The sequence below is a fragment of the Beauveria bassiana genome (assembly GCF_000280675.1).
Source record: "Beauveria bassiana ARSEF 2860 unplaced genomic scaffold BBA_S00005, whole genome shotgun sequence".
Classification (NCBI taxonomy): domain Eukaryota; kingdom Fungi; phylum Ascomycota; class Sordariomycetes; order Hypocreales; family Cordycipitaceae; genus Beauveria; species Beauveria bassiana.
The window spans coordinates 989134-1003253 of NW_007930840.1; the positions used below are offsets into that span (position 1 = coordinate 989134).

Sequence of the window (14120 nt, forward strand, 5' to 3'; positions counted from 1 at the left end):
ATAATCGGCCTTGAAACAAAACCTCCCCGACAAACGTCAACTCATGTAGTTTGGTCCCTTGGTAAATCAACGTCGTAGAGCTGTGCAAGTGTAAACTATCAAAGAGGATAAAACGTCAACACATAGCCATGCTGCCACTGTTCACCTCGCATCGCTTCCTCTTTATTGTCCGTATCTGTCCTGTCTCTTTTGCACTGGTAAGAGAGAAGAGAGAAAAAAAAAGAATTAAAAAAATAAAATAAAAACAAACAGAGCAAACCAACCACCGTGGGGGTCCCGCAATAGTTGGCAAGATAGAGCAACACTTGGGGCCGGCTAGCGTCCACGCCCACAAAGGTTCCGTGTTGGCGAAATCGTGCTCACCTCTCTCTTGTTTGCATCTTTTTTTTGTCTTTCTTCTTCCCTTCTTCACTCCTTGCCGTGTTTTTCTCGTCTCAGCAACTGTCTTTCGCCTCCTACACAAGACGACGCTCTCGTGTTCTTCTCTGCCATGGCGAGAAACACCACGGCGTCGCGCGCAGACGACCCAGAGTCTGTTGCTGTAGCCCGCGCCGACAACAACACCGAGCAAACGCCGCTATTGCGCTCAGCCTCGCCCAACCACGCACCTCTGCATGACACCACCACCACCACCACCACCACCACTGCCCACCGCCGTCATGACGCCGGCGCCGACGAGGAGCACACCGTCATCGCCGAGGAAATCTCGACCTTGCGGCTCTTCCTCGTCATGGGTTCCGCCTGGGTTGGCGTCTTCCTCGGCGCCGTCGACTCCACCATCATCGCTACTCTCTCCGGCCCCATCTCGAGCGAGTTCCAGTCCCTGAGTCTGCTGTCCTGGCTGGCTTCTGCCTACTTCATCGCCAATGCCGCCTGCCAGCCCATCTCCGGCCGCCTCACCGACATCTTTGGCCGCGGGCCTGGTCTCGTCGTCAGCAACGTCTTCTTCGCCGCCGGCAACCTCATCTGCGGGCTCGCGCGCGACCAGACCACCATGATTGCCGGCCGCGTCATCGCCGGCGTCGGCGGCGGCGGGCTCATGAGCATCTCCACCTTTCTCGCCTCCGACCTCGTCCCGCTGCGCCGCCGCGGCATCGTCCAAGGGCTCGGCAACCTGGCCTATGGGTCCGGTGCCATGCTCGGCGGCATCTTTGGCGGTCTGATCAATGACCACGCCAACATGGGCTGGCGCCTCGCTTTCCTCGTCCAGGTCCCGCCTGTCATCGTCTCCGGCCTTGTCGTTTACTTCATGGTTGACGTGCCGCCCAAACAGAGCGATAAGACGTTGCTGTCGCGCATAGATTTTGGCGGCGTACTGCTGACCGTCTCGTTTCTTGTGCTGATGCTGCTAGGGCTCAACGCCGGCGGGAACCTGGTCCCCTGGACGCACCCGCTGCCCCTTGTCACCATCCCACTTTCGCTCGCTCTCTTTGGTGTCTTCCTGTGGTGGGAGAGCGCGGCGCGGCAGCCCGTCATCCCCGTGCGCCTACTCGCCGACCGCACCGTGCTCGCCGCGTGCTGCACCAATTTCCTCGTCACCATGCTCATCATGACGGGACTCTTCTATGGGCCGCTGTTTCTGCAGATCCTCGGCAGCACCGTCACCACTGCCGGCCTGCAGCTGCTGCCCTCGTCCGTCGGCGCTTCCCTAGGCTCAGTCACGTCCGGGCTCGTCATGAAGCATACCGGCCGCTACTGGACCATGGGCGTCGCCTGTACCCTCACCGTGACTGCCGGCACTGTGCTCTTTGTCCTGCTCGATGCTACCACCCCCATCTGGGTTGCCAGCGTCAGTTTCTTCCTCTCGGGTTGCGGCTACGGCGCCATGCTGACCGTCACCCTGCTCGCCGCCATCGCCGCCGTTGACCACGCCCACCAGGCCGTCGTCACCAGCGGCACCTACATGGCGCGCAGTATCGGCGCGACCCTCGGCGTCACCGTCGGCTCCGCTGTCTACCAAAATGTCCTGCAGGCCAGGCTGTGGGACCGCTTCGGCGACCGGCCCGGCGCGGCTGACGAGATTCGCCGCATCAGGGAGAGCCTAGATGAGCTCAAGCACCTGCCGCCGGGCTGGTACGATGGTGTAATCCAGTCCTTTGTCGACGCATTTCACAGCGTGGCGCTGACGATGCTCGGTTTGGCGCTGGTGGCGACAGTGACAATTGCGCTGATGCGAGAGCATAAGCTCCATAACAACCTGTCGAGAAATTGAAACTGAGGTCGCGGAAAGAGACAAATTGGTGCATTGGTAGAGCATTCACTGCCCTCTCTTTAGCGGCTCGAACTTCTTTGTCTCTTCCGAAAAGGAGAATACCCTTTCGCACATGAGGCACTCTTCCACTGTCGACCTATGTCATCGTTTAGACTGTACATAGTTCATTGCATGCCATACAGGCATACTATTATCATGACTCAAACAGGAACCAAAAGTTGATCATGTGCGTAACTATTACTCAATGCCGTAAAGAGATCAGCAAGCATAATCACCACTTATTCCCAGCGTTGGCGCAGTCTGCCTGGAGCGGCGGCGCAGGGCCTGCGGCTTTTCCATATTTAGAACCGGCGGCTGCCTGGTCAGGTATAGTGCTCACCAACTTCGTCATCGGCGCGCATTACTTTCCGCCTTGTTATTTCAAACAATTATACCTTTTATACAGCTCATTGCGGTTTTCTTTTCAGTCAATTGCTTTTTTGCATTTCGGACTGACGGAAATCATCATCGCTCCTTTAGTTCGCTTCACCCCAACACACACGCACACACAAATTCACAATGAAGCTTGCCACAGCCGCCATGGCGCTCTTGGCGCAGACGGCTCTGTGCGACCGCGTTTTGCACGCCAGAGAAGCCAAGGTTACACCGCACCCGCTGCTGCCGTGTTGTTGGCGGGCCGCCAGGCGCAAAAGGACGAGTGCAGAGAGGGCAAGACGGCGTGCGGCGATGGCAATGGGTGCTGCCCGCGGGGAGCCCAATGCACGCAAAGCAAGGGCGTGGGCGTGTGCGCCGACGCTTGCGAGGGTGCGACGCTGTTTTGCAATTTTGGCGGAGGCGTGACGCTGTGCTGCCAGCCGGGCGCGTCCTGCGACTACGCGCGGAGCGTGTGCACGCAGCAGAAGAGGGATGCGGGCGGCGTGTGGACGGCGGCGTCCACAACGACGTCGGAGGAGGGGACGCGACTACCGACGGCGCCGGCGTTTTGCAGTACGGAGGATGTGTCCTCTACAGGAGCGGCGGCGACGACAACACGGCAGACGAGTAGTCAGTCGAGCTCGGAAGCGGCTAGCGCGTCGGGGTCCGCCACGAGCACATCGGGCGGCGGCGGCGGCGGCGTTGGCGTGACGCCGACAAAGAGCCCAAAGGACAGCGGCAGCGCGGTCGTGGCGAGCTGGAGTGCGGGCGTGCTTGCGGTGGTTTTCGGCATCATGGTGGCGCTATCGATGGGCGCGCGTGAGGTAGGCGAGGTCGATGCACAATGGGAGAGGCGACGAACGGGCATGCTGGTAAGAGGCACTGCTGGGATTTATGATACCCGTAGATAGCGAGACTTGGAAAGGGGGCAATGGGCTTCACTGTATTTAAAGCCGCCATTGGATTACATAAATGAATTGACGGGCGGCTATTGATCATATGGCGAAAGATGCATCTTGCCGGACTTGCACGCATATCCAGGCAATAGATGCAAGACATGCAGATGCCCGTTTGGCAGGCAAGAAAATGCCAAAGCCAATCGCAGAGCTGGCTTGGAAAGCAACGAGGCAAGTAAGGCGCAGCAGCAGTGGCTGAGTATAGTGGAGTGGTGGGGTTAAGCGGCAACAGCACTGCGACAGCATGTCGTCACCCATTGTGAGAGTACGTAACGAGCAACGTGCTGTTCTGCCAAGGTTCTGGATCAGATGTACGTTGAAAAACAACCAGAGAAATTGTAAAGATTCTTTTGGTTATTGGAGAAGAAGTCGAAATTATTTTCTTTTCAAGTTGTTTTCTAGTTGCGCACAACGAATGACAGGGAGAGTATTTCAGCGCGTCAGCAACACCCACCAAAAAAACCTCGGGGCTGTCACTTGTGGAACCTGGTGGCCGCGGCAACGTCTTTTTTTGGTCCCCTTTTAAACTTTTAAAACCCTTTGTTGCCTTTTTTTATAGCGACCTCAGGGCCTGGCCAAGCCAAAAGGGAGGGTCCGCCTTGTCGCACAGCCAACTGAACAGCCTGGCTGACGCGCAACAACTCCAAGGCTTCTCTTTTCCCTGTCTGCCCTGCTTTATCTTCTTTTTCTTCTCCTCCTCTCCTCCTCTCCGTATCCCTGTCTTTTATCTTCTTGTTGATTCCTCGTCCCACCGGAGATTTATCTCTTTTCTTCTTCTTGCTGTCGCTCATCTTTCTTCCTGGCACCACCGCTTGTATATTCTTATTATTATTATCATTCCGCGAATATCTTTCGTTAGCGGCTTCAAGACAAAGGCGCCACCATTCCAGAGCCGACTCCTACCACTCTTCCCCTCGATTAGCGCCGATCCAGAACGAACACCTATATTCCCAGCAAGAAAAGCAAAAGGAGTAATCGTCAAGGATCGCGCAAAAAATCCTCCAACTCTGTCGACATTGTTTTGTTTACTCGCCTTAGACCCTGGGGGACGCTACGCTTCATCAAGAACTCTATCGCCCACCCTCCAGTGTTGACACATCCACCAGCCTGTCGCACCTCGCAGTACCACCACCACCACCATGATTGAGTTTGATCCTGATCGCGTCCCGCCCATCAAGCTCGGCCTCCACATCGCCCAAATTGTCCTGGCATTTGTGCTCTGGGTGCTGGAGATTGTCGTCTTCACCGGCAAGGGCTCCAAGGTTGTTGGCAACAATGGCTGGACGTTTGCCGCCGTAAGCAATGCACAACCTTCAAGCTCAGCAGGAACGACTTGACTGACCGCCGCGGCCAACAGTTCTTCATATCTATTCCCATATGGCTATTTCTCATTATGACGCCTCGGTTCGAGCGCACGCGACGTTTCGCCAACGTGCACGCCATGTTTGCCGTCGACATCTTTGGCATCATCCTCTGGCTCTCTGCCTTTGCGACTCAGGCCGCTTATAACTCGTCTGGCCTCTGCGGTAACCGATGCGGTATCAGCAAGGGCGTTGTAGCCATTGGCGTCATCATCACGTACGTCTTCAATATCTCCCATTCACATGAAGCAGCATGCGCTGACCAGCCTACAGTCTCCTCTTTGGTGGCAGTACTTTCATCAGCGGCTACACCATGACCTACTACAAGTTCCACGGCAGTCTACCCGGCTACAGCAACCGCAAGATTCGTGGTGGTAGCAACGACATTGACCCCGACAAGGAAGCCTTCTCCATGGCGCCCCACGGCGACGAGGCCTATGAACGCGTCCACATGGATGACCATGACCACGACGGCCCCAGCGCCGGCGCCGGCAGCTACAGCAACCGCTACGGCGCTGATCCCAACCCGTACAGCGGCGGACACTACGAGGAGGAAGACCCTAATCGCTACGGCGCCGTGCCCCCACGCGGCAATGCTGGCGCCTTCTTCGACAGCGAGACCCAGTATCACTCTGGCGGTGGTGCCGGCTCCCCGCCTCCGGTGGTGCCCGCCGCCTCCCCTTACCGCCCACCTGCTGTGGAGGACGTGCCGGTCCACTTTCCCCCGGCCAACTATGATCGTGTTGATCGGTAATCGCATGCATGCGGTGCTAGGCAGAGTAGCTTGTTAGCACGAGCAGGGGCCATATTGTGAGGCTTTCGGATTTTGGGTACGACGGAACGGTAACAGCATCATTGCACTTTCTAAGCGGCGTTTTAGGGGACTAGGCAGTTTTATTGTCGACTTCAGCATCTTGATTTAGTGAGATGGGGATCGTCTGGTCGATACATTCTGAGTTAGCACCTCCGGTCCGTTTGGCGGACGGTACATAGGGATCTTTAGCATAGCATCAACTATTTAACTTGTTGGCATCCGAATGACTGCAAATGATGCAGGGATAGCATGGCATGGTTTTTTGCTGTACCAGTACCTGAATCCACCAGCACAAGAGACAAGGAACTGCTCAAAACCTGTAACCTGTACAAATTGCAAAATTACAGCTAAGCTACGCCCTTTTGCTATTACTACATTTTCCGCCGTTTGATATTCACGTCACAGTGGCACAGCACCGCCACAACTTGAGTTCCGCTGTTGGCTAATGGGCCCACTTTTCACACCCGGGCCGGCGGGCCATGGTACCAAGACGCCACCAGGCAAGACGACACACGAGAGTACGTGCACGCGACGAGACGCGGCACCGTGTAAATGGCCTTTGGCGTTTTCCCCACGGAGCAGCCCTCCCGTCCTCCCAGCCTCATACTATTACTTGTTGCTCAACGAGACAATACTAATCCCTTATACTCTCAAAGTGGTTTCATTTTTCTTTTCTTCTACTTGGTCGGCCTCCCATACTTCCTATACTTTCAACTCATTTCATCGCCGCCTCGTCCTCTTCCCCCGTTGACTGCTTTTTCGCCTCCGCAGGCAGCGATGCATTTCCATCATGGTCCCTCTACATACTCGACAATCCCATCGAGCCCGCCCGCGTCGGCGGTAGCGTCAGCCTCCAACGTGAACTCCTCGCCTGCCGGCCCCTATCTATCGCCGTCCCGTACAAGACGGGGCAAGGAGCGTCGAAACCCTTCCGTGACGCCAAGACGATTCGGCAGATTCTTCACGCCTCGGTCGTCCCTTCCGGGAGTCCCTGTGCTGCGCTTGCCTCTCGACACTCTTGGGAGCTCCGAGATCAACCGTCAACCGCTCTCCCCAGAATCCTTGACCAGCGATGCCCTTATGTCGGACCCCATATGCTCCTCGCCGACGGAAAGAACGGTCCGCGGCGGCGCGAGCAAGCGACACTGCCCGGAAGACTCCCTGCGAGCTCTCAAGAAGAGACGCGGCTTTGCGATGCATGATTTATCGCTGCCACAGCTGAAAATGCCTGAGATTGTCTCGGAAGATGCTCCAAAGGAGAACGGCATGGCACGTTCCACGAGCGAGAACCTTGGCGATATGCGAAAAGCAACTCTTGTACGACCGGATCATAGCCCTACCCCAAAGTTATCAACTGACTCTCGGCAGAATTTGTTCTTCAAGGCTAGTCGTGGCGGACTTCGAAATATAGAAGAGAAATCTCTCCCATCGACACCAGATATTATTTCTTCCGATGTTCAAGGCCACACTGTAGGTCTCCCTGTCTCGCCACATATGAACTCCTCTAACACTGCACAGGCTCTGGAAGGGTATAGACCACAGCCCATCCGCAAATTCCACAACCGAGGCTTCGAGTCACAACTTCTCAACCGCGAACATGGCTTTTCTTCATACGCTAGCCAACGGCATCTCGCCACACCAGCCTGCGATCCCCGCGCCGAAACAGCCGCCTATTACAGCCGCTGGAACGACGTTCATCAATGCACGTTATACACTGGTCCTGGCAATACAATTCCGTTTTCACTAGCGAGCTGCCACAAGGCACCCGTCACAGCCATTGGTGATGAGCAAGGTTATGTGCGCCTATTCAAAACTACCGACGGCGGCAACTCCCTCGACTCCAAAGTGGATATCCGCATCAAGGCTCATGACAACGCCATCATGGCACTTGATTTTTCCGAGAATGACCTCCGTCTTGCCACTGCCTGTGGTGATCGCACCGGAAAGATTATAGACGTCCCTACGCAAAATACCGCAGCCGAATTAAATGGTGGTCACTTTGACTCTTTGCGTCAAATTGCTTTCCAGCAGGGCCAAGCGAATGGGAGCACACTGGCTACCTCTGATCGTGCCGGCCGTATTCAGATGTGGGATCTGCGTTGCTCGCCCATGCCTGTCAACTGCTTCTCTACCATTGACTGTGATAATAAAGTTATACAACGTGATATACAGGTCGAGCCCATCCCCGCCAAGACTGTCAACACAATTGAAAACTCTCATGAGCGCAAGGTTCACGGCTCCACAAACTCGGCATCGGTCACGGCCATCCAATGGCTCCCTGCTGGACGCGAGCATCTTCTCCTCTCTGCATCCGAGGCCGACGCAACCATCAAGCTATGGGATACACGTTACATCAAGCCTCGCCGACAGCTCGGCGAGACAGCGCTCGCCATGACACAGGCGCCTGCCGGCCACGCGTGGCGCTCCTACGGCACCACGTCCATGGCGCTGAGCTCCGACGCCGCACGTCTTTACGCTGTCTGCAAAGACAGTACTGTGTACGCCTACTCGACAGCGCATCTAATACTTGGTCACGCGCCGGCCCTTGAGGACAATGCCGCGAAACGTAGGCCAGGCGGTGCCCAGGGAATTGGTCCTCTGTATGGGTTTAAACACGACAAGTTTCTCGTTCGTTCCTTTTACGTCAAGTGCGCCATCCGCCCGGCCCGTACTGCCGGTGGACCCGAACTTCTCGCCGTCGGCAGCTCCGAGTCTTGCGCCGTTCTCTTCCCTACCGACGAGCGCTACCTCCGTGCCTCCTGGGCCGCCAACGACCATATTCTTCCCGAGGTGCGCTCCGGTTCCTTCTCCGTGTCGTCCTCTTTTGGCACCTCCACGCCGGCAGTCTCGACGCCGCAGGGTGGCTGCAGCGCCAGCAGCACCCTTCCCATGTACCGCGCCGGCACACCGCTCATCCGCGGTCACTCTCGCGAGGTGACCACTATGAGCTGGTCCTACGACGGCAAGCTCGTCACCGCGTCGGACGATTGCGTGGTCCGCCAGTGGCAACCAGACGCTACTGCAGCACGGCACCTCCGCACCGTGGGCGAATATGGCGGCGAGCGGCACATGGCGGGCTGGGCCGACGTGGCGGCCGACTGGGACGTCGACGAGGAGGAGTAGTGCGGGGTCTCCTGCAATTCGGCATTCGATTGCATACGAAACCATTTTTAATGAATAATGATGTTGTTTTTATAGGATATGACAGCAATGATGGGCATCTATTGTCGGCCTGGATGATAAATCATCTATTGTGCTTGGTCGCTGGCGAGAAGCGACGTTTAAAACATTGTCAGGAACACAAGCAGAAGCCCATCAATGGCCACATTTTGCATAGCCGGCGTTATTGAATAGGAAAATGGTTACAAGCTATAGCTTTCTAATCATACTTAATTGTTGAGGACAAAGCCGGGGCGGGAAACTTTACAAACCCATTAACTGTATAATTCCTTGTGTGTGTGGTGTAGTCGTAATTTCATATTGGTCTAAAAAACGTCGATTAACAAGAAGGAGGAATAAAAAGTCAAACGGATTGATATGCAGCGTCGTGTTCTGTTGGGCGCTGTTTCACCTCGTCCAATCAAATTCACCGTGCTTAAAACACAATCTCACACGCTCCTGGTATCTCCGCATAACGCCATGGAGCCTCATCTCGAGACCAAAAAAACACCCGTGACCAAAATACCAAAAAGCGCAACCAAAAGGTAACGGGCCAAGTCGGCTTTGTTGAGCTGCTCGAGCCGCGCCGCCATCGTCGTTTGCTCGTTTTGCGGTTGAAGCGCCAGACCAGAATTGAAGCAGACGGATCTAACGGCCGCGATAGGACACACCTCAACACCCGTGACGACAGGTACTTGTGGGTGCTCGGGAACAACGCTTCCACTGGTGCGTGATTCGGACGAGGCGCTGGAGCGCGTGTTGCGTCGACGGATCACGGTACCAGCGCTGTCGCTCTCGCTGGAAGACGTTGCGTGCGAGCTTTTGGCGTTCCTCTCCTTGGTCACGGACACGCTATCGCGCAGGCGGCTGAGTAGAGGCACGGAATGCAGGTAGTCGCCGGGTGTCGTCGCAGCGCTGTCACTAGTCTCGTCCTCGCAGATGGCATCCAATTGCTGCACAAGAGAAATCATGTGCTCGAATATATGCATCGCCTCTTGGACAATGTCGTCCGTTTCCTGCGGGTCGAGAGCTGCTTCACAGATACGCACCCTGCGCTTGAACTCGACCTTCAAGTCCTCGCCATCGTGTGGGGTGTCAAAGTGGAAGAAGCTCAGTGGCAGAGGGTGGCATTTATGCGACTCGTTGTGGAACTGCGAGTCTTCGGTCATGCCGTCTTGAAAGGCCGGCGTAGGTATGCAGGGCTGCATGCTGGGCTTGATGGGTGCCAGAGGAGTCTGCCAAAATTCATCGCCTGTCGATTCTAGCGTTGCTCGGATAAATCGTCCTCCAGCAAAGAGGGCCATGTACATGATGTATGTATAGGTCACGATAAGAAGCGGCTTGTTCTGTATGGAAATCTTCATGTGATTAATCATGGCAGCAAGAGCCGGCGCTTGGGCGGCGTATTCCAGCTGGCTCTCGACGACGTGGTCAGACCAACCCGTCAATGCTTTGATGTCGGCTTTCAAGCAACCCCCTCGCGCGAGCCCCGGGAGCTGCAGAGCATGAAGTACAGAGTGCACTCGAGCAGGGAGGCCGAGCTTGCGCTGATGCGGTGCCGGGGTGGACACCGGTGAGGTGTCATCATGGGTTGTGTCGGATAGGGGCAGCAGCGGCGCAACCAGCTCGGCATGAGGACCAACGTCGTCTTCCGGGCCCGGGCCGAGGAATTCGTTCCAAAGACTCTCAAAAGTCAGGTATATTGGTGTAACATGCAAGAGTCCGGTGACGTAGGTGGAAGGATCTGAGGCGCGGGGTGGCAGGGCCAGAGGTAGTCGGGCGACAATGGACTTGTTAAGTCGGGCGTGGATGCCTCGCGTGATGGCAGCGATAGCCTCGGCGAGGGGCTTATCCTGACCACGGCGGCGCGTAGCTTCGAATGTTGTGCTGTCGGAGACGGCCATGATGATGTAAATGCGGTGCTGAATAATGCTGTTGAAAGAGGAAATGAGGCTTCGTAGGACTCCGACGCAGGTTGTTATAGGATGGCCGGGAGGTTAACAGGTGTTGCAAAGGAAGAGGTCAAAGGAGAATGTGTCTGTCTGGGCGTTTACAGCTCATATCAGGAGTGACGGAATGCTGTGTAGCCTGAGTAAAGTAGCTCCTGCCATGTCGCACGCGGAACGTTTGCGTCGTGGCGATACTAGGGAATGAGACTGTGGCGCATGTGGCTCGTACGAGTGGCCGGAGGTCACGTTGAATCAGAGGTGATATTTGGATAGAAAGCACATGAAAGCGGCAAAGACCTGCCGTCACAGATGAATCCTTGCGTCAATGAAATGGCAGCCACGCTGGGTTAGCCCACGGTGCGTGACACTGCTGGGTTGGTAACACGGCTCCTTGATTGGCAGTACGGCGATGAGAAATGTAATGCAAAGACTGCGTCGTGCGGACTTGTACGCGTAATTGGTGCATCTGTTGACTGCAAGTCTGGTCACATTGCCAATAAGGGTATTGTGCATGAAGAGAAGAGGCAGTGGTGGCGCTGGGTTGGTGTGTTGTGAGGGAGACAAACCTCAGCTGACAGGGACCAGGCGGAGGACAGAGAAAACGCCATTAATAAGTTGTCAAATCCAGTATTTTATTGTTATCAAAATCTGGGGCGAGCAACCTCGGAGAATACCGACTGAGGATCGAGCCGAGAGTGGTTAATCGGTCGAAAATCCTATTTGCCTGTCCCACCTCGAGAAGCGCCGCCAACGCTAATTACCGAAAAAAATGTCACACTGGCAGCCGGTCCAACCGATTTGAGACGGTGAATAAAAGTTGTAAAAGCCGCGGCACTGTTTCAAACTTTGGTTAGTTCCATTGTCACGAGCGGTTCGCTCCAGTTTCCTTGCCACACAAGCATGCGTGTATGTACCAAATTCTGTACACCATTGTCACCACCGCACGTTTAAAGACACTCGTGGATCCGAAGAATAGTCTATGAGTTGTGACAATCTAACCTCAGGCCTGCCACTTTGGATTGTTGGGAAGATTCGAGTCCAAAGGTCGTAATCTTGAGATGAGACGACCTGGAAAATGGGTGCATGCTTGCAAACAGACTTTGGCAAGAAGCTCTCACCAAGGGGATAGTGACTCCGGAAATAATCGACGAAAAAAAAAAGTCGGATATGTGTATGCAAATTTTTAGAACCTCTGCATCCTAGTCGCTTACTTCGCTTCATTGTGGTGGCCAGCTTCTCTCTTGCCGCACCTGCAATGTGGTAACTAACTGTTCGCCTGCTTCACCCCACCCGCCACCGTCGAACCCATCTTTCCACCACCATCTCACCACCTTCTTTCTGAACACCAACATCTCGGGCTGCAGATATACTCCATCAAAATGGTATTCCCGCCATGAGAGCCTCTCGCTATACCAACACCCGTCAGAAGTCATGTCGGCAATGCTACAGCGCCAAGGCTCGTTGCGATCGCGTCCAGGGTGGGTGCGCCCGATGCGCTCAGCGCGGCCTCGTCTGCGCTTACCCCCAGGCAAACGCGAAGCCGTCGACACTACGCTCCGGCGCCCCAATCCCGAGCCCGGCTTCAGAGATCTCACTCGCTCCGAGCTCATCTGGAATCACGACAGAGTCTGTTGTCGCTGCAAACGCGTCGCATCGGACCACTAGCCCTGACGCTTCCAGTGCTTCCGCAGATGAGGCCGACTTGCGCCACGGCCTCGATTTCTCCAGCCTGAAGCTTACCTGCCCCATTGACGTAGAGAGGATCCAGAACCGATGGCTCAACCCCTTTATCGAGCAGCCGGATCAGACAATCAAGAAGTATCCGCCCATGATTGCACGCTTCGTCTTTCGCATCCTCAAGTCGTACGCCGCCATGGCAGCGCGCGGCCGCGTCGAGTTGCCATTTATCCATCCGACTTTGATGGAAGTGCCGAGCTCACACCTCGCGACGTGCATGAGCCTAGCCCGTGTCAGCGACAATCCACGGCCCGGAAGCGAAGCTGTGGCAGCGGCCATTCTCCAGCGAGAGATGGATGCCATTACGGTGCAAGACCAAGACGATGCTGATGACCTGACCGCCCTTGCTGCCTTTCAGGCTTATCTCATCTACATCTTGATTTTATTCTTCCGCCTGAAACAGGGACCCAGTCCGTTCTTTCGCAGCGCAATGACGACTCTGCAGGGCCTAGCCTGTGTCTCGTCACGAATGGGCCTTGTCTGCGCCGCCGATGCCACGCACACACGACCTCGATGGGAGGAGTGGATCGTCGCCGAATCGAAGCGAAGATCGCTCTATGTCATGTATTTGCTGGACAATGTTCTTTCGGACCAGGAAAACCTGCCCACATATCTCGGCACAGAGCTGCGCGGCCTGCCTGTCCCCTCCAGCAAGGCGCTGTGGCAGGCGCCGACCCGCGCGCGGTGGGAAAAACAGTACAATGTGTTTCTGGCAGAGTGGTCGGACAACAATCTCGCCATAGACGAGCTCTGGCCGATTCCACCACAGATGGACGATGCGGGCATTGCTCGGCGGCGGAGGCGCGTAGACCATTGGCTAGAGAACTTGGACGAGTTTGGTACCATGTTGCTGACCGTGACTGGAATGACACATGGGACCTTGTAACCATATCACTACATGTATAATTACGCGAAAAAGGAATGAGTAACTTTTGCACGTTTTTGCAGTTGGATGTTTTATTTGATGGGAGGTTAAAAGAGCATCATGCGACAAATTGCTTGTGGAACTTGGCTTGGGTCGGTCGATTTGGGGCAGCAGCACACAACTCTTTGAGGGTCATCACAATACAAATCCATTGAACGCGGAGCTGATTGAAAAAGTACCGTATGTGGCAGACCAGAGCCTCATGAGAGGGTGAAAGAAGGCTTGAAAACAGCATCTGCGATTCGAGATGCATATTCGTCGTGAGCGCAGGTTAATGATGAACGTGTCAATTAGTGACGCAGAAAGCCAGCTACTACGCTGTATACGATGAATTACTATTCTTAATGTCTTTATACAAGATCCAATACCAACAGGGACTCTTCTTCCAACTGCCCAAATTCGGCAATGAATTGGACCGGGGGCGACGCAGGAACCATGGTAGTTCCCAGACATGTTTCGTTTGTGTTGGCAGCCAGCCCTGTCTCTACTGCGGACATAAACCAAGTAAACAGTGACCACTTACGGAAACAACTTAATTTAGACTTAATTATGACCAAATAGTTATCGCCGACAAGGTCGGTAGTTTGATGCGG

General features: G+C 55.2%; 5 protein-coding genes across 5 annotated transcripts; 4 read left to right on the forward strand and 1 right to left on the reverse strand.

Annotated features, from left to right (window-relative positions):
- Positions 1 to 490: 490 nt before the first annotated feature.
- Positions 491 to 2212, forward strand: BBA_02595 (major facilitator superfamily transporter; the record flags this gene model as incomplete). Its single annotated transcript, XM_008597692.1, has 1 exon — positions 491 to 2212. The coding sequence occupies one exon, from the start codon at positions 491 to 493 to the stop codon at positions 2210 to 2212; it is 1722 nt and encodes a 573-aa protein (XP_008595914.1).
- Positions 2213 to 2770: 558 nt separating this feature from the next.
- BBA_02596 (uncharacterized protein) lies at positions 2771 to 5697 on the forward strand (the record flags this gene model as incomplete). The annotated part of the gene is made up of 5 exons (XM_008597693.1): positions 2771 to 2851; positions 2896 to 3498; positions 4689 to 4877; positions 4940 to 5160; positions 5217 to 5697. 5 exons carry the CDS (start codon positions 2771 to 2773, stop codon positions 5695 to 5697), a joined length of 1575 nt encoding a protein of 524 aa, XP_008595915.1.
- An 837-nt stretch (positions 5698 to 6534) lies between these two features.
- On the forward strand, positions 6535 to 8880 carry BBA_02597 (WD domain-containing protein; the record flags this gene model as incomplete). Its single annotated transcript, XM_008597694.1, has 3 exons — positions 6535 to 7074; positions 7126 to 7227; positions 7276 to 8880. The coding sequence occupies 3 exons, from the start codon at positions 6535 to 6537 to the stop codon at positions 8878 to 8880; spliced, it is 2247 nt and encodes a 748-aa protein (XP_008595916.1).
- Positions 8881 to 9404: 524 nt separating this feature from the next.
- BBA_02598 (heme oxygenase) lies at positions 9405 to 10820 on the reverse strand (the record flags this gene model as incomplete). The annotated part of the gene is made up of 1 exon (XM_008597695.1): positions 9405 to 10820. The coding sequence occupies one exon, from the start codon at positions 10818 to 10820 to the stop codon at positions 9405 to 9407; it is 1416 nt and encodes a 471-aa protein (XP_008595917.1).
- A 1438-nt stretch (positions 10821 to 12258) lies between these two features.
- BBA_02599 (C6 finger domain protein) lies at positions 12259 to 13488 on the forward strand (the record flags this gene model as incomplete). Its single annotated transcript, XM_008597696.1, has 1 exon — positions 12259 to 13488. The coding sequence occupies one exon, from the start codon at positions 12259 to 12261 to the stop codon at positions 13486 to 13488; it is 1230 nt and encodes a 409-aa protein (XP_008595918.1).
- Between the last annotated feature and the right edge of the window lie 632 nt (positions 13489 to 14120).